The 19,256-nt window shown below is 47.1% G+C and overlaps 2 protein-coding genes across 2 annotated transcripts in view; one reads left to right on the forward strand and one right to left on the reverse strand.

The window, feature by feature from the left end:
* SPIC (Spi-C transcription factor) overlaps nt 1-8,271 on the reverse strand; it is a 45,445-nt gene extending 37,174 nt beyond the window's left edge. The window contains exon 1 of the mRNA XM_090041097.1: nt 8,198-8,271. The gene's annotated coding sequence lies outside the window, so the exon portion shown is untranslated. The remainder of the gene's footprint in view (nt 1-8,197) is intronic.
* An 8,786-nt stretch (nt 8,272-17,057) lies between these two features.
* Nucleotides 17,058-19,256, forward strand: part of LOC149866281 (protein mono-ADP-ribosyltransferase PARP12-like) — a 37,677-nt gene continuing 35,478 nt past the window's right edge. The window contains exon 1 of the mRNA XM_090043251.1: nt 17,058-17,748. Coding sequence (XP_089899377.1) covers nt 17,306-17,748 — 443 coding nt within the window. The 5' untranslated portion in view covers nt 17,058-17,305. The remainder of the gene's footprint in view (nt 17,749-19,256) is intronic.

Consider the following 19,256-nt stretch of genomic DNA (forward strand, 5'->3'; position numbering starts at 1 on the left):
AGTTGGCCGTCTTGAAGTCTAGGGCTACCACCTTGCTGCTGGCCCTTGACACTCTGCACTGGATGGTGAATTCCAGCAAGCGATGATCGCTATCACCCAGGTGGTCAAGGACCTGGAGGCCCTTTACCAGGTCATTGCCTGTGGCCAGGACCAGGTCCAACAGGGCATTTTCTCTGGTGGGACTCTGCACCTCCTGAATTAAGTGGAGGTCCTGTATTTTGTCCAGGAACCTCCTGGAATGGTCTGACCTGGCTTTCTGTTCTTCCCAGCAGATGTCCGGGTAATTGAAGTCACCCATGACAACTACATCCCTTGCCTTAAGTACCTCTGCAAGCTGGCCCGAAAATTCCCGGTCCAGCTCCTCTCCTTGGCTGGGGAGTCTGTAGTAGACCCCCACTGTTAGATCCCTCTCCCCACGGCCCCCTTGTATCTTGACCCAGAGCACTTCAGCTTGCCCCTGCTAATATGCTGTGCATAGTATTGGGCTACTGCATAGTAAGCATCACTAAAAAACTGTGTGCTAGCACTACTGCACACATTTAGTTAGTACTTCATTAAGCAAGTACTAGACTAAATGCACAGTAACTTCTGTGCATTAATAAACATGGAGACATGCCCATTAAGTGAACATTATCCTTCCTAGACAGGTATTCTATGGAAAATTTGTATAAGAATACAAGCTATGTAGTGAGTGTACAAATGGGAGATACATTAAGAATGCACAGACCACTTTAGTTCTGGCATATGCTAGCTTTTAAATGCTTAACTGTTCAGTTTTAGTATAGATTTTAAATAACATTTTATGTGAAAGAAGTACAGAAATTTGGATTTTAGGGAATGCCTTTATTTCATCTTATTTTAATGGGTATGAGTTTATTATAACTAAAGGTGAAATTACTCTTTACACTTTACTAAGGCCACATCTACACAAGACACTGACTGTGCCGTAGCCCATCACTACTGCATAGTAGTGTCCTGTGGCAGAAAGCATAACACGATGCTACTGCGCAGTAGTTCCATGTACTGAGCAGTGAGCATCATGAAAAAGCCTTTCGATCATACCAGTAACTCTGGTTACTACACATACAAGTACTAAATGACTGTGAAGTAACAACTGCATAGTCAACATCTAATGTAGATGTGGCCTAAGTGTTTTTTACTAAGTGTCATTTGCTTAGGACACTTAAACATGAGTGTACACATATTAAATTTCATTAACTCAAGCTATGTGTCCTTTGAGTGTCTCAGAATTCATGCCACTTCAGGTGAGCATTAACTCTGGGCCAGGCTATCCAGCTTGTATTAGAGTTTGCTCAACAGAGATAAAACTAGCAACTTCATAAAACTAGCAATTTGCAGTCCTCCCGCAGCCCAGGATGCACTGCTCCCAGCCTCTCCCCCTCCCCACCCCACCAGGGATACAGCCCAGGTGTCCTAGCTTCTAGCCACACTCTAGTGGCAAGTCAGAACTGTGCAGGCAAGAAATGGTATTAATTCTTAGCCTGTGACTTCTCACAGCCCGTTCTAATTTCAACACTATTTAACATTCCACAGATTTAATATGGACTAAGTATAACATGTAACTTATCCCTTACATTAAGTCTCATCTCCCCTATCTTTGCTGAAAGAAGGCAGGGTAGAGGTGCCTTCTGCCTGACTTCAAACTGACAAAGGTAACTACCTCTCTTTGATGAAAGACTCTTGAATGGACTTTCCAAATATTCCATACAAGGTAAATAAGCATTTAAATCTAAACAAAGAACTCGTCTCACAATTGCTTGTCAAGATTTTGAATTTAAATAGGTGAATGAACGAATTGTAACCAATTCGGTTTTCAGTTAAATAAAAAATGTCTTCTCTTCAGTTGCTCCAATTTTTGTTTCCAATTTTTGTCTCGCTCCACTTGGTAGTTTCATTCATTTCCTAGTTGTCAATATTCTTTTAGCAAAACAGTGTATAAAATTCATAATATTTGAAAAAGGGTAATTTTTTGTGGCATGTATGTGGGGGTTGGTAGAGAAACATGCATTAAAGAGCTGAACTCTTTAATGAATACTTTGCATTGGTGCTCCTGCATACAAATTGTGGTCGCCCACCTGGTTGGATACTGGATGGATACAGGATGAGGGGGAGAGATTGCCAACCAATGGTCAGTGTCGACTTGGTGAGGGAGCACTTAGAGTGGCTAAATGCCTTCAAGTTGGCAGGACTGGATGGACTACACCTGAGAGTGCTGAGGGAATTGGCTGGAGTCATTGCAAGACCATTGGTGAAGGTATCTGAAAACTCATAGTGCTTGGGAGAGGTCCTAGAAGACTGGAAAAGGTCCAGTGTAGTGCTTATGTTTAAGAACAGGAAGAGGGAGGATTCAGGAAACTATATGTTGGTCAGTTTGACCTCAATACCAGGTAAAAGTTTGGAAACAAATATCAATAAGTCCATTTGTGAGAGACTGGAAGAAGGCACAATGCTGAAGGATAGCAACATGGTTTTGTTATGTCTGATCAACCTCATCTTCTTCTATGATCAAGTAATGAACCACTTAGATGTGGGAGATGCAGTTGATGTCTTATATTGGGATTTAAAAAGGACTTCAATATGGTCTCCCATGTTGCTCTTATAAAAAAAAAACTGGGGGATTGTGGACTGGCAGAGTCCATGGTCAGGTGGGTTGGGAACTGGCTAAGGGATTGAACCCAGACTGTTAGTGGACAGGAGGTGTCCCACAGGGTTTGGCTCTTGGTCCCATACTATTTAACATCTTTTTCAGTGATTTAGATGAGGATGTGGAAAGCACGCTGGGCAAGTTTTCAGACAATACCAAATTATGTAGAAAAGTGGTCATGCTAGGGGATAGGATGCAGATCCAAGTAGACCTGGATGAACTGGAAAGGCAGGCGGAGCAGAATCAGATGCCATTCAATAAGGATAAATGCAGAGTGCTTCATCTGGGGAGAAGTAACCAACGATACAAATACAGGTCAGGAGGAGATGTTCTGGCCAGCACGATAGCTGAAAGGGACCTTGGGGTTATGGTTGATCACAGGATGAATGTGAGCTGCCAGTGCAACGCTGTAGCCAACACAGCTAATAGCATACTGGGATGCATTAGCCGGTGCATTGTGAGCACAGCTAAGGAAGTGATACTTCCTCTCTACTCAGTGCCGGTGAGACCCCAGCTAGAGCAAAAAAGATGGGGATAATCTTGAAAGGGTCCAAAGAAGGGCCACAACAAAGATTGAGGGCCTGGAGGACAAACCTTATGAGGAAAGACTAAGGGACTGTTCAGCATGGGGATCTGGGACTGTTCAGCCTGGGGAAGAGAAAACTTGAGGGGGGACTTGGTGGCTGTCTATAACTATGTAAGAGGTGAATAGCAGGAGCTGGGAGAAAAACTGTTCACTAGGGTGCCCCAGTGCAGGACAAGGAGCAACAGCCATAAACTGTTACAGGTTGGTTTCAGGTTGGATGTAAGGAAGAACTTCTTTACAGTACAGGTGACCAGAATCTGGAATAGACTACCCAAGGAGGTGGTGCAGTCCCCAACCTTGGAAGTCTTAAAGAGGAGACTGGACAGACACTTTGCTGGGATCATTTGATCTCAGCAGTATTCCTGCCCAAAGCAGGTGGGTTGGACTCGGCGATCTTTCAAGATCCCTTCCAGCCCTTAATTTCTATGCTGATTCTATGATCCATACCTTCTTTAAATAATAATAATAATGCACAAATCTCTTTTGTTTATAACACTGGTCATATATAAAAATAATCTTTGTTTACCCTTTAGTGCAAGATGAACTGTTATTTTAAGATTAACAACTATGGAACCAAGCTATTGAAGACTCTTTTCTCTATTTCATTCATGGTATTAAGGCTAATGAAAAGTCACTTACTACAGAAAAGTGACCAGAAATAATACTGGAACTGACAGGTTTCACATACATAAATATAAGGGGAAAAAAATTAAAACAAATGTATCCACTTTGAGTAAAAATCACTTTTGATGCAACACAGGATTCTCACAATTTAAAATCTACTTTTACAAGACTTATGACTCAGCAAAATGTTTATTAATAAAACAAGTTCTTTTTTTCAATAGAACGTGAAACTGGCTAACTTATAGTGACACCATTTTCACAGACCAAAAGCACCATTTCCATTCCTCACATTTTAGAAAACTGCTGGTGATATTTTAAGATTACTTTACAACACGTGTAAATAAAAAAGTTATTTTTAATAAAAACATGCAATAAATCCAGGACTGTGGACAGGCTCTTAAAGGGAATTCTTTGCCTACATAGTTCAGTAATCCGTTCTGTATAAATAGCTATAGAGGGTGTGTCCAGACAAGTGCAGATGTGTGATATATGGCATCACAGACCTGTGTGCAGCATCACATACCACACATGCAGGGGTTTCCCGCATTGCTACTTTGATGTCTGTATTTCCTGCCCAAGAAATAGCTCTACTGATATCAAGAATTACTTAACTCCTGTGCCTAGAGAACAAAACACCAAATTTCTTTTTTTCAGAAAGTTGTAGCTTTAGTTCTTCAGGTTTGACTGGTATTCTTGGTTCTCTTTGGTATTTTAGGGGTGACCAAAGCATCCTGCTCTTTCATTTCCTTAATCCATTCATTCTTTTCCAGTTCATCTGAGGGAAAGAACCATTAAATATACCATAAAAATAAATTGCCTTACTTTATTTTGAGAAAAACTGTTTGGGCTTTGGTCTCACATGAGCTGTAGCCTTGGGAATGGGTAGCAGTGGATTTCTTATCAAGTCAGTTTGCTGATCCCTAATTAGCATGGCTGTTATACATATCACAGAGATCATAATTAACATAAAATAAGAAAGCATGGTTTTATGGAACTGACATCTCCAAACACAATAACTTACTAATAAGAACAGCAGGTTTGGTCTTCCCCTTCTCATAAATACACCTGTTCCCACACTCAGTGGAGAAGTTTGAGACAAATACTATTCAGATGATGATTCATTTTTTATCATATGTTAAACAAAACATGTGATCTGGCCAACTTTTTAACTGTTAGCAGTGAAATAAAACAAAAATTGACTCATTTCAAGTATTATGTTCAGACACTTGGCAATGTGCAATTTTTTATCTTAAGGCTCTGCAAAACTAAACAACCCAAATATCAGCTGTTTGCATATTTTGCACTGAATGGCCCATTCAAAGGTGTGTAAAGCAGATATGTCTCATATGCAAAAAAATATTTCTCTGAAAATTTGTATGTTAAAGAAAATGGAATCATTTCTTTTGTGCTACCAACAGAGAGACTGATTCTATCAGAAAGTGGCAGGCTTAGCAAAGGCATTGAAAATATGTTCAGTGTCCATAGATATCCAGGCAGTGGGATCCACTGGTTGCAAACTAGGTTGGACTCAATGGAACTGTGTAGAGTCAGCAGAACTATTCAAAACTTTGGTGTTTTAGTTTGCGGTTGGGTTATTTTATTTTTTTTTACTTTTGCTTCCCTGTTTCCAGAATTCACTTAGAGTTTTGATTTTGAACAAAGGAAAAATGAGAGTATAAGAAACTCAGCTGAGATGGCTGGATCTTGGTTTGTGTGGAGTGTGTAGTTCCTCCAAAATCATGTTCTCCTTCCCTACAGGATTCAGGTAGGAAGCCTTCTCGCTTCAGGTATGCTCAAAAAGTTTATAAAAACAAACTTGCCTGAACTGTAACAAAATGGTTTTGTCAAGAAAAAAATTGAATAGCTGTAGATAGTAATACTCAACTATCCACATTCTTTGTAAGTGACTCAAAACCCTGGGAAAAGCATTCTCTGCTCCTTTGAGGGTCACTGTAGCTACTAGGCTATTGTGTTAACAGAGTTAATGTAAAGTTTCTGGGACACATCTGATTGCCTTCTCAGCGACACAGTGGATATGGCTTTGAATTGCTCATCCATTGTATGAGGTATGATTTCTGAATACTTTGTATTCAGAATTTGGGGAACAGATACATTAGATATTTCCAGTAGATATCAGGATCCTAGTCCAAAGCCCATGGAGGTCAATGGTAAAACTGTCAATAGATGCTGGATGATGCCATAGGAGAGACATGATGGGTAACACGCTTACAAGGCATACAATACAAGTGCAGCAAGCTGAAGAGTGATCTGCAGTGGGAAGAAAGGTCATGAGAGGATTGTAGGTGAACTGAGAGAGAAGAGCCTGGGCTCAGGTATCTCTGGAAGGAGGCCTTTAGTTTGGGGGAGGGAGGTGCAAGGCTAAGTAGAGAGAAAAGGAAAGGTCTGACTCTTTCCTGCTTTGCACCATGTGTAGTTATTTGCATCTGCAAAGGGACTAAAAATTCAGTAAAATCTGAGTGGAATTTTATTGATGTACACTTCTTACTAATGTAATTATTTAATCTGTTAGGATTGATTTAAAGATTAACATATTTCAGAATTAGGAGCAAGCCCAATTGTGAATTGTTCCTCTATCAGTGCAAACAGCAAAGGCTGACTATTCTGTTACATATAGTGGTTTCATATAGAGACATTATTACGAAGTAGGCAATTTTCAAAAAAACTTGGAGGCATATCTTCTATCTAATTTTATGCTGAAAAGTTCTGATATCTGAGGATGCAGCTCTGGCTAGTGTAGTAGATATACCACTAGCTATTAGAGTTTCTATAAGCAGTTGCAAAATCCCTAGGGAAAGCCAACAGCTCCACAGCCTGGTTCCTCTCATGTATTGCATCAGATCTCAAGTTCCTGGTCTTGGCTCTGTTCTAATTGTCTTGGTTTTTGTTGTATACAACGTATAGTGAGTCACTATGAAAATCTTTAAAAATGGTAGATGACTACTTTGTATATGGAGGTGCATCACATAGTGCAGGAGTGTCAAAGATATGGCCCATGGGCTGAATCCAGCCCACAGAGCCCTATCATTTGGCCCTCAGCACTACCTGTGGGTCTTGGAGCTGACCCATAGGCAGCATGCAGGATGTGCTGGATGGCCCCACAATCTATACATGACACCTGCTGCAGCCATTCAGGGGATGTGCAACATGCGGTGCCCAATCCACTATGTTGTCTCCATGCCAGATCCAGTGGTCTATCTCAGAGAAGCCTCCATGTGTAGCATGGTGCTGGAGTGGTGGAGTGGCCACCCCATGCAGCATGGCCCCTGTGGCACCAGATGAGTTTGACACCCCTGACATAGTGCCTTTCCAAAAATAATATATGAAGAAAAGAGTTTACAAAACCAGTCAGTTGGTACAGCTGGAAACAAGGCTAACCTGAATTTAACATAGCCATCTGGATAACCATTCTGTTAGCCCAGTCAGCCGTTCTCTGGAAAGGCATTTTCAAAGATTTTGCTTTGGAGATATCTCGAGGGATGTTAAAAAAATATTCTTGAATTTTCAATGAACTCATATGTTGAAAGATGCTCAAATGAGCTTACAGATCCATGTAGTGTATTCTTTCACCTTCTAAACTACTGACAGTGGCCCATGAAGTTAGATTAGATTAAAGCTAATTGTCCTGTTCTAAAATATTTAAACTCATAGTTTATACTTAGAATCTATGCTGTTCTGCCACTTTTCTTCACTAAAATAATTTTTAAAACCTTTGAAAAACTCCCAGTATCCATACTGGGGAGAATTAATTCTATGTCTGTTAATTATAAATGACCTGTCTAGGAAAAACTCCCTATCTCAGGGAAGTGCTTAAAAAAAAGAGGGGAAATGCAGTCACTTTCATTCTGTTATAGTGGAGCTGGGAGGCTTCAGAGATTCAAATTCACTGAACAAACATAATTGATTAAAAATATAACACACAACCATTTCTTCTGCAATTGCAGTTCAAGTAATAAAGATCATACAATTGTAATTATTCATATCCTTATTGGGAATGTATGAGCACCAAGCTAGTCATTCAGACTTGAAGATAGCATAAAGTATATCATTTTCTTGGTACAACATTTCAGTCCTGAAATAAGATGTTGGCAGAGTCACTCACTGAAATTGCTATCACTAAAGCCCAGCTCCTGTTATAAACAAAATGTGGACTGAACCCTGCAGCTGGGCAGAAATCCACGAGGGCTTTTTGTGCAGAGCCTATTTGTAGGCTCAGTACCCAAAGTGGTAATTTGGCCTAGGCATAATAGATCAGATGGAACTATGTTATAGTGATCTTTAATAAAATAGGTAAGTATCCTTACCTTTGTCTTTGGTATTTTGTAGGTGAAGAAGGAATCAGTTGCTTTTTGTCCTCTTCGACTAGCACATAAGCAATTCTTACACCGGAGACATTGGATTGTTATGAATAAAGACATTTTTCCTATTAGCACCAAGTACTTCTAAAGAGAAGAAAATATAATGTTGGTGATTATATGTAATTCATACTTGGGGAAGTTATGTCAAATTGAAGAGGTACTTTTATGTTTTTCTTCCTGAGGAACATGTTTAAACTTGTGTGACTACTTCTATTATAATAGGAACAAGCAATGACTTTTGGCATGTGTATGAGGGAAGGGGGAAAGGCCATTTTGCAAACTGGCAACCTTCTTTATGTTAATCTTTGTCTGTGTTGATTTTTCTTTTAATTGAATTTTCTGTGCTTGTGAATGTTGCCAAGCTGATAGTTTTGCTCCTGAGCATTGGGAAAGCCTCCATATAGTCAGAGAGTAGGAACAGCATCAGCAGCAGCAGGATGAACTTCCCTCAACCAATATACCGCAGGAACCACTAGCTGTGGTAAGATAACTCAGTATGCTGTGCTTGCTGATGAATGACATCAAAAGTTTTAGCAGTTTGGTGCAGTTGATATCAATCTGCTACTAAGTCCCCATTAGCCCAATAACTTAAGGGATTTGAGATTAGGGAACCTCACACTGTTTTGACTGGAGAGCTTTAATGCAAGAATGTCCAAGATATGGCCTGTGGGCTATATCCAGCCCTTGGAGTCCCATTTTCTGGACCCTGGTGCTGCCCCTGGGTCTCAGAATTGAGCCACATGCTTCATACAGCATGCACTGGACAGGGTCCACATGAAGGGCTTGAGACAGACCACATGGTGTCCAGCCTGCGATTAGCCTCACTCTGGCTAATCCAGGACCCATGCTGCATGTAGCATCCACCCCAGCAGGTCTGGGGCTGATACCATGTGTAGCAAAGGTCCTGGACCAGCTGGAGCAAGCACCACATGTGGCTTGGCTCTCAGACTGCCTCTGCATAGGTGTCGCTTGTGGTCTAATCCTAGACTAGTCAAGACGGACAGAGTGCACTGGATCTAACATGCTGGGGGTTCTTTGGGCCCACTGAGGCCCAAAGGGCTGGCCTTGCACTGTTCAGCCATTCTGTGGACCAGCCCTGTGGCACAGGCCAGATGAGTTTGATATCTCTCCCTTAATACATCAGTAATGCTCTAAAGTAGATTCATTATGGGAATCTATGGTGATAACTTATCAGAGTAAGGCACCATGGTGGACATTAGGGCTGTATGAAGCTTAGGTCCCTGATTCGATTCGGTGGCCAAATCCGAATCGAATCAGAGGACCCTTTAATCTACCCAAATCAAATCGAAACCCTCCAAATTGATTCAGAGAAATTCAGAAAGATTTGGAGATTCGGACATAGACACAGCTTTAAATATTTTTTCTACATATCTCTAGGTAGCAGGGGCTCATGAATGCTGCGATGCTGGGGTGCATGGACTGTCCCACAGGAGCGTGGTAGGCTCCCCAGTGTGCTCAGCAGCAGACCTGGAAGTGGACCAGAAGCTCTTCTGGGTCCGCCACAGAGCATGCTGGGGGGGGGGGTCCCTCATGCCTCCCTGACTTGGTGACTGGTGCCTTCTGGATCTGGGGTGGGGGCACCTGGGGTCCCCCCACAGCCGATCGCCAAGCCGGGGAGGTGCAGGGAGACCCCCAGTGCACTCCCTGGCAAAATCAGAAGTGGACCAGAAGTACACATGGAGGGGGGGCCCCCATACTCCTTTGGGACACTCCATGCGCCCCAGCATCGCAGCGATCACGAGCCACACCTTCTACCTCAAGGTATGTAGAAAAAACTTTTAAAGCTGTGTCTATCTCTGAATCGCTGATTCTCTGAATCAGCATAAAATCCTCAGACTTGGATTTGGCCGAATCGAGTCCGGGACAGTGATCCGAATCAACGAATCGAATAACTGTCCCTGATTCAGGTATAGTCTGAATCGAATAGGCCCCGCTTTGCACACCCCTAGTGGACATACACTTCACACTCACTTGGGAAGGAAATGCTTTCTGTAGTTGGCAAGATATCTAAGCATGTTGGTGATGTAACTGAGTGAGCTGGATGGGAAAAGAGCTAGGGAATGGGGCGCCTGCCTAGTGGGATTAGTGAAGAGGGTGTGAGGTGGTATGGTGCCAGACTGGGTTTGCAGATGCCTAGGAATTGGACATGGGTACTTGGGTGTTAGGAGAAATCTTTGGGCCCAAGCTGTTTGTCTAGCTTCTTCTAACACTTTCTTGTTCTCACTGGCCGAGAGTGAGCACAGGAAGCAAGAGATCATAGAAGTTGAATCAGAAGGGACCTTATAGATCTTCAAGTCCGACCCCCTGCCAGGGCAGGAGAAAAAACTGGGCTCAAATGATCCCAGCTAGGTAGGCATCAAGGCGCCTCTTAAAGACCCCCAACGTAGGAGCCAGCACCACTTCCCTTGGAAGTTGGTTCCAGCTCCTAGCTCCCCTAACTGTGAACTAGGTCTTACGGATGTGTAATCTAAACCTACTCTCCAACAACTTGTGGCCGTTATTCCTTGTTATGCCGGGGGGGCAAAGGGAAACAAGGTCTCTCCCAAACCCTTCTGGTCTCCCCTAGTGAGTTTATAGACTGTCACCAGGTCCCCCCCTCAGCCTTCTTTTGTCAGTATTGAAACGGATCCTGTTTTTGTTAGCCCACCCCTGCAACCTATCCAGGTCTTGGATGCAGTCTTTCCCTCCCTACTGGCATGCTCACCTCACCCCAGATTTTTGGTATCATCAGCAAATTTAAACAGGTTGCTTTTCACCTCATTGTCCAAATCGCTGATAAAGAGATTGAACAGCGTGGGCCCAAGGACTGAGCCCTGGGGGACTTTGTTGCCCACTTCTCCCCAGGTCGAATATGACCCATCCACCACCACCCTCTGAGTACAACCCTTCAGCCAATCTGCAATCCATCTGACTGTGTAGGCATCAATGCCACAGTCTTCTATTTCTTTAATGAGGATGGGGTGGGAGACAGTGTCAAAGGCCTTGGTGAAGCCCAGAAAGACTACATCCACTGCAACACCTGCATCCAGTGGTTTTGTGACCTGATCATAAAAGGCAATCAGGTTGGTCTGACATGACCTGCCCCTAATGAAACCATGCTGGTTGCCCTTGAGCATCATCCCTGAAGCTGGCCCATCATAGAAGTGCTCCATGATGATCTTCTCAAAGAGTTTCCCTAGGATTGAGGTAAGACTGATGGGCCTATAGTTGCCCAGGTCCTCCCTCCTCCCTTTTTTAAAGATGGGGCCACGTTGGCTACCTTCCAATCATCCGGCACCTGGCCCGAGCATCATGATCGCTCGTAAAGCCGTGCCAAGGGCCCTGCAATAACCCCTGCTAGCTCCCTTAACACCCTGGGGTGGAGAGCATCTGGACCCGCTGATTTGAACACATCCAGCCCCTCCAGAACCTCTCTAACCTGGTCCTCCCCAACCTGAGGTCTGGAGGTGTTCCCCTCGAGTCCGTCTTGCATCACAGTGGGGAAGTCCCGGTCCCTGCCTAAGAAAACAGGTGAAGAATTGGTTAAAGAGGTCTGCTTTTTCCTCTGGCGCAACCACCAAATTGCCCAGAGGATCTTGCAGGGGCCCCACGTTTCCTGGTGCTTTCTTCATCCTCCCTATATATTTGAAAAAGGACTTTTTATTATCTTTGATTTTGGATGCAAGTCCTAGCTCTATGTCAGCCATAGCATTCCTGACAGCCCCCCTACAGGCACAAGCAGAGGAGGTATACTCCTCTTTGGAGATAGCACCCCCCTTCCACCAGGTGTACACCACCTTTTTGGCAATCAGGCATTCCCGGACGCCCTTGGTGAGCCAGGGGAGCTTTTGGGCTCTCCTGCCCCGCTTGCTTTTTGTTGGGATGGTCGCCCCTTGGGCCCTGAATATCGTCTCCTTAAGGAATGACCATTCATCTTAGGCACTGAGTTCCCGTGCCCTTGAGCACCCCAGTGCCTCTCCCACTAATGTCCTCAACTCGCTGAAGTTGGTCCTCTTGAAGCTACTGCCTTGCTGCTGGCCCTTGACACCCTGCGCTGGATGGTGAATTCCATCAAGCGGTGATTGCTATCACACAGGTGTTCAAGGACCTGGAGACCCCTTACCGGGTCATTGCCTGTGGCCAGGACCAGGTCCAACAGGGCATTTCCTCTGGTGGGGCTGTGCACCTCCTGAATTGGAATGGTCCGACCTGGCTGACTGTTCCTCCCAGCAGATGTCTGGGTAATTGAAGTCACCCGTGACAGCTACATCCCTTGCCTTAAGTGCTTCTGCAAGCTGGCCCAAAAATTCCCGGTCCAGCTCCTCCCCTTGGTTGGGAGGTCTGTAGTAGACCCCCACTGTTAGATCCCTCTCCCCACGGCCCCCTTGTATCTTGACCCAGAGCACTCCAGCTTGCCCCTCCTCTGACCCCATTCTGCTGGCAGAGGATGTGTATTGCTCCTTGACACAGAGTGCCACACCCCTGCCTTTCCTTCCTTCTCTATCCCACCTGTAAGGCCTATAGTCCCTAATGCTAACTGCCCTGTCGTGGGATGAATCCCACGAAGTTTCTGTTAACCCTATTATGTCTGGGTCTGAAGGTCCTAAGAGCCTAGGCAGAGCGGAAGTCTGCAAAACAGATGCCATGGCCATTCTTGGTGGAAGAAAAGGGGTGTAGACCCCAGGTTTTTGCTCTGTCCTGCTATTGCAGCAAATTAATTGTCAGGCATGAGCAGTTGAGGTCTGGTTAAGAAAGGCCTGGAAGAGGTGAACTTCTAACTTCTAGCCTACTTTTCTACAAGTGAGTATGTGTAGTTGATGTTTGAGCTTTGGCAAGAAAGGTAGTGTGATTGGCAGGTATTTGAGGCCACGGGCTTGAGGTAAAAGTGAGAAATAAGTGCTGTTGAGTGAAAGATTGTAGTAGTTTGGACAAGTGGCAGGTTTTATCACCAAGGAGCTGGGAGTATTCACTACATGATTGGAGGATGCAAACATGATTGGAATATACACTGAGCACTGGACCAACAAGTCTGTCAAGCAGCAAATCAATCAAGAAATTGGAACCTATGAACTGTTGTTGGAGCTTGTGCAATAAATGAAGCTGCAAAGGTTTGGACACATCACAAGAAGACCGGATACCCTTGCCAACACCAGAATACAGGATGCTGTGGAGGGAAAGAGAAAAAGAGATAGACCCAAGAAAAGCCGGGGAACCTATATTAAGGACTGAATTGGGGCTTCAACTGATAGAGTGCACAAAGCTAGCCGAACACAGGCAGAGTGGAGGAGGGTTGTTACAACATCTAAGGTGGCTAAATGGTTGTAGCAACCTCAGGACTGACCTGACCTGACTTGATTAGAGGATGATGAGGGGGTGAGTTACCACGCTCCCACTGATATGAAATAACACAGCCAAAGGATCTGTGGGTATGTAGGGTCTCTGTCTCTCTGTGGGAGTCTCTGTGAGTTTTGGTGTATGTGCATGTGCTTGGATCCATATGAAGAGGGTGAATGAGAGTAGTGAGTAGTGCACACCTGTGTGCCTGAGCTCTGTGTTCTAAGTCTGTGAAGTTGTGTTGAGCTGTGGAGAATAGTTGCTTCTGTGTGTTGAATTTCTGGTCTCTGTGAGAGTGGCTAGATCATTCCAGGGCCAAACTAGTATTGCAGTCAGATGCAGTGTCTGGACTGTATTTTGGACTCCTCGTGGTGAGGGAGGGCATGATGTCTGAAGTCTAATAGTCAAACTGACTCTGGTGAGACAGGTGGCCTCAGCTACTGGGAGTCCCAGTGCCGCATGGGTCATTTCTGACCCTACTGTGCAGTAGCAGTGAGGTACTGCACAGTAGTGCCAGTATCACAGATTCACAGAAGCTCAGGGCTGGAAGGGATCCTGTGAGATCATCAGGTCCAGTCTCCCCTGCAAGTCTCCTTTTGAAGATCTCCAGGGTGTGCGTCCAGTGTCCTTTTGAAGATCTCCAGGGTAGATGCCTGCACCACCACCACTGGGACTCTATTCCAAGGTCTGGTTACATGAACCGTGAAAAAGTTTTTCCTTATATCCAGTATGAAACCTTCTTCTAGGTGTTTATGACCATTGTTCCTGGTTTTCCTCTGGTGCACTTTGGTGAATAGTTGTTTGCCTAGCTCCTGATGCTCTCCCCTGATGTATTTGTAAGCTGCCACCAAATCCCCCAGAAGTTGTCTTTTGTAGACTGAATGGTCCCATACCTGTCAGCCTTTCCTTGTATGGCTTGCTCTTCAGGCCTATAATCATATGAATGGCTCTGCTCTGGATTCTCTCAAGCTTCTCCACATCCTTCTTGAAGCGTGGCGCCCAGAACTGGATGCAGTGCTCCAACTGCAGCCTCACCAATTCCAAGTAGAGTGGGAAAATAACTCCCTTAGTTTTGCTTGAGATGCATTGGTTGATGCATGTCAGCATATTGTTCACTCTGCTAACTGTGGCATCACACTGGTGGCTCATATTCATTTTATGGTCAATTATGACCCCCAGGTCCCTTTTGGAAATTGTGCTAGCTAGTGTAGCACCATCGAGCCTGTAAGTTTGTTGTGGATTTTTCCTCCCCAAATGGAGCACTTTCTACTTCTCAGTGTTGAACAACCTCTGGTTCTGGCCACCCATCCCACTAATCTGTCTGGGTTTGCCTAGATTGTCAGCCTACCCTGATGCATGGCTGCACATCCCCAGAGCTTAATGTCATTGGTGAACTTTGCCAGTGCTTTTCACCCCCACATCCAGATCATTGATAAAGACGTTGAAAAGTACTGTTCCAAGTACCAACCTCTGGGGGACCCCACTGGCTACCTTCCGCCAGGTCAACACAGATCCATCTATTAGTACTCTCTGGGTCTGACCTCGCAGCCAATTTCCCACCTGTCTGACTGTTGAATTGTCATGATAATCCCCTAGTTCAGGGGTCAGCAATCCCTGGCACACATGCTGAGCATGGCAAGCAAGGCCATTTTGTTTGGCACACCACTGCCAGCCTGGGCTCTAAGCAGCTGCTGCTAGCCACGGACCCCAGGCTGCTCCCAGCCTGTGGCTGGGAGGCTACAAGGCCTGCTGCAAGCACATTGGGCTCTGTTGGCCAGCTGCAGCCAGGAGGCTGCAAACAGCTGCTCCGGGCTCCAGCATGTCAGCACTCTGGCACCTCCCAAGGCAGACATTGTGGTTTTTTCAGCATTCTAGCCAAAAAATGTTGTCTACCCCTGCCCTAGTTTTACCCTGGGAGCCTCATTGACTCACCATGTCAAAAGTGTTCATAAAGTCTGAGTAAATTATGTCAACCTCATCTCCCTTATCCAGGTGGTGAGTAACCTGGTTATAGAAGGAGATGAGGTTAGTCAGACATGACCTACCCATGACAAAACCATGCTGGCTGTTGTTCAGAATTTTGCCTTCTAGCTTATTGCATATGGACTCCTTGAGAAATTTTTCAAGGGTTTTTCCTGGGATTGAGGTCAGGCTGATCAGCCTCTAGTTCCCTGGGTCCTCTCTATTCCTTGTCTTGAAGATGGGCACAACATTGGCCTTCTTCCAGTCTTCTGAGACCTCTCCCAAGCACCACAAATTCTCAAAGAGGTTCGCCAGCAGTCCTGCAATGACTTCATGCCTGCCAATGCTGCATCGCCGTAGCTCGTCACTGTGGTGATGTAGTGTCTCATGTAGACATGAGACATAACAGAACACAGGGGCCTTGCAAGGCAGTGCAGAATAAAAGGAGTGGTGGAGGGAATGGACTTGCCGAGCTCCCCTCAGGAAAAGTAAGGCAAGGCACCTGCAACTGCAGGCCCCCCACCATGGGAATCAACAAATTGACATACAAGGAAGTGGCAGAGTAGGCACATAGCAACAGCAGTTCTTAACCAGCGTGTACCTGGCCCCTTGCGGTGCCTTGAGAGCCTTCGAGGGGTGCTGCAGGGTTGCCACATGGTGTTGCCATGCACACACGACTCTAGTGATAAACCCAAGGAGTTTCAAGAGGAATTCCTAGGTGCCAAACCTTCTGGTCTGCTGTGGGCTGAGTCCTTCGCAACAGCAGAATTGCTATGGTGTTTTTCTGCAGTCAGGAAGCAAAGGAAAGCTGAGCCTTGGCCTCTTCCAAGAGAGACCCCTCAAGTCTAGCCCACCTAGGCGAACCTCAAGTCTATTGCGAGGGAGGGTGGTTCTCCAGTCTAAAAGGTTGAGAACATGGCCTTAAGGACAGGGGGGAGAGTGCTGGGACCTGACAGGCCTACTTGACACATATTGGGAACCTGGCATAGGTGGCAGAAGGCCGGGGCTAACCGGGCTTAACCTCCCCAAACTAAGTTTGTGGTGGCCAGTGACAGTGCCACCACCACGCCTCGCTGCCACAGCACTGCACCCAGTGCCCCGCCGTGCTGCCGCCGTGCGTACAGCAACAGTGTGTGCTGGCAGGTGGAGAGCAGAGCGCACCGGGTAGCCCCCACTGGCCCTCCAACGAGTCCAAGGAGCTGGTGGACACTGCCCAGTAACACTCTGCCTGGAGATGTGAATGGACCAGAGACAGGAATGGCCCCACAGTCCTCGGAGGCTGAGCCTCCTTCCTGATGAGATGTACTAGCAGTGTGGCCAGGGCCGGGCTCTTTGATATGCCATGGGGACCAGTCAAGTAAAGCTATAACCCCCCTGGGGATGGGGGCCACTAAGGGCCTGCCGCCGATTCCTCTGGACAACTAAAAACACGGCGGGGACGGGAGAGGGCCGCAGGTTTATGAGGCGACACCAAGCTGAGCGCACAGGACAAGCAGCCCAGGACCTCGCATGGGGCCAGCGGACGTAGCCCGGGCGTGAAGAGGCCTGGGCCAGGGAAAGAGCCCGGCGCCTGCCCCGTGCTTGGCTGCAGGCCGGGGGTCTGGCCGGCCGGAGGCTGGGCACAGCCCCCCCTCCCTGGCGCGGCAGCGGGTGGCGGGGAGGGCACAAAGCGCGGGGGCAGGGCTCCGCAGCCCTTTCGGTTTCGTTTCCAGGGCTGGGCGCCACCGCGGGACCGGCGGGAGGCGGCGGCGCGGGGCGATGCAGCGGGGCCGCGGCCGAGCTGGGGCGCGGGGCGGCCGCAGCCCCCGGCGCGGGCCGCAGTGCTGCTTCTCGCCGCCGCCGCCGCCGCCTGCGCGGGGCTGGCCCGGGACGGCCGCGCTGGCCATGGCGCTGCCGCTGCCGCCGCCGGCGGGGCTGGGGGCGCGGGCGCTGCAGGCGCTGTGCCGGGCCGGCGGCTGCCTGGAGCAGGGCGAGCTGCAGCGGTGCCTGGCGGCGCCGCCCGAGGAGCTGGCGCGGGAGCTGCGGGACGCGCGGAGGTTTGTGCTGGCCAGCCGGCCCGGCCCCGGGCCCGGGCCCGTCGTGGTGGCCGCCAGCGCCGTGCGCCTCTGCCCCGAGCCCCTGGCGGGCTGCGCCGGCGCCTGCGGCCGCCTCCATCTCTGCAGGTTCTTCGTCTACGGCTGCTGCCGCAACCAGCGCGCAGGGTGAGCGCCCACCCCGGGCACCCCAAGCCCCTGGTACTCGACGGCACCCCAGCTCCAGGCACCCTGCGACCGTGGTGCCCCCTGCCAGGGACATTTCCCCCCAGTGCCCCATCACCCTGTGGGCTAGGCCCCCCCCCGGCCCCGCTTCTGCTTTGCCCCATGCTGCTGGACGTCCTGAGCTGGCCACGGCCTGCCTCCCGAGGAGCATTCACTGTCTGCCCGCTGAGGCGCCTCCCTGACCCCTGAGCTCCCACCCCATGCCTCCCAGGATGACTGTCCCTAAGCACGGGTGCTTCCCATCCTCCTGCAAGGGGATAGCAGCCGCAGAGCTGGGGCACCTTGTCACGCCCTGACTTTGTGGCTGGGTTCTTTTAGGAAATGGGCGCCCCTTTGTGTGGGGAGATCCTTACTTTGAAGCCGGTTTAAATTTATTGTGGGATCAGACAGTTAAATCTGTTGCATGATCCACCAGTGAATGTCACGAACATTACTTCGCACATGGGGCCAACCTAAATTTATGGTGTGATTTGCCAGTGAATGTCGTGACAGTTACTTTGCAAGTGGGGCTGGTCTAAACTTACTGCGCCGTTCACCAGTCAAATGTATTGCGTGGTTCATCAGTCAATGTTGTGATCGGGACTTTACACATGAGGCTGGTCTAAATTTATTGTGCAGTTCACCCCTTACATTTATTGCGCAACTCTCTAGTAAAAGTTGTGATTATTACTTTGCAGGTGGGGCTGGTCTAAATTTTTTGCGCAGTTCACCAGTACATGGTGTGATCATTACTTTGCAGATGGGGCCAGCCTAAATTTATTGTGCACTTTGCTTGCTAGCTAATGGTGTGATCATTACTTTGCACTGGTCTGAATTTATTGTGCAATGTATCAACTAAGTTTATTGCACTGTTTGCCAGTGAACGGTGTGATCATTACTTTGCATGTGGGGCCGGTTTAAATTTACTGCATGACTTCCCAGTTAAATTTATTGCGTGATTCACCAGGGAATGGTGCAATAATTACTTTGCACAGGTGGCCAGTGTAAATACATTGTGTGATTTCTCCCCTTCCCCAACCCATTAAATTCATTGTGATTGACCAGTGAATGGCATGATAATTACTTTGCATGGGTGGCCAGTCTAAATTTATTGCATGATTCCCCAGTCAGTTGTCACATATGTAAAGTGTGGCAGGGAATGTGGGTTGCAGTTTGGTAGGTGAGCACATCTGCTCAGGGGTCAGTGGTTATTAGGGCTATGTGAAATGTTGCCAGGTGTTTCATTTTGAAGCTGTTTCAATGTGCTGAACTTGAGACAGCACAATCGAAATGAAACAAAAGGCTTCAGAACAGCTTCAAAACGAAATGAGGGCACTTGAAGCTTGGTTTGCTTGCACCTAACAGAAACTAAGGAGAGGGAAAGGGAAGAGTGGAGAAGGACTGCTCTGATATTGACTGTGTAGCTGACCAGTGATTGTGATTCTTCCCTGAGGTCCCTTCCAATTCCAGTG

The sequence above is a fragment of the Crocodylus siamensis genome, chromosome 4 (assembly GCF_052110815.1).
Source record: "Crocodylus siamensis isolate JL-2025a chromosome 4, ASM5211081v1, whole genome shotgun sequence".
Classification (NCBI taxonomy): Eukaryota; Metazoa; Chordata; order Crocodylia; family Crocodylidae; genus Crocodylus; species Crocodylus siamensis.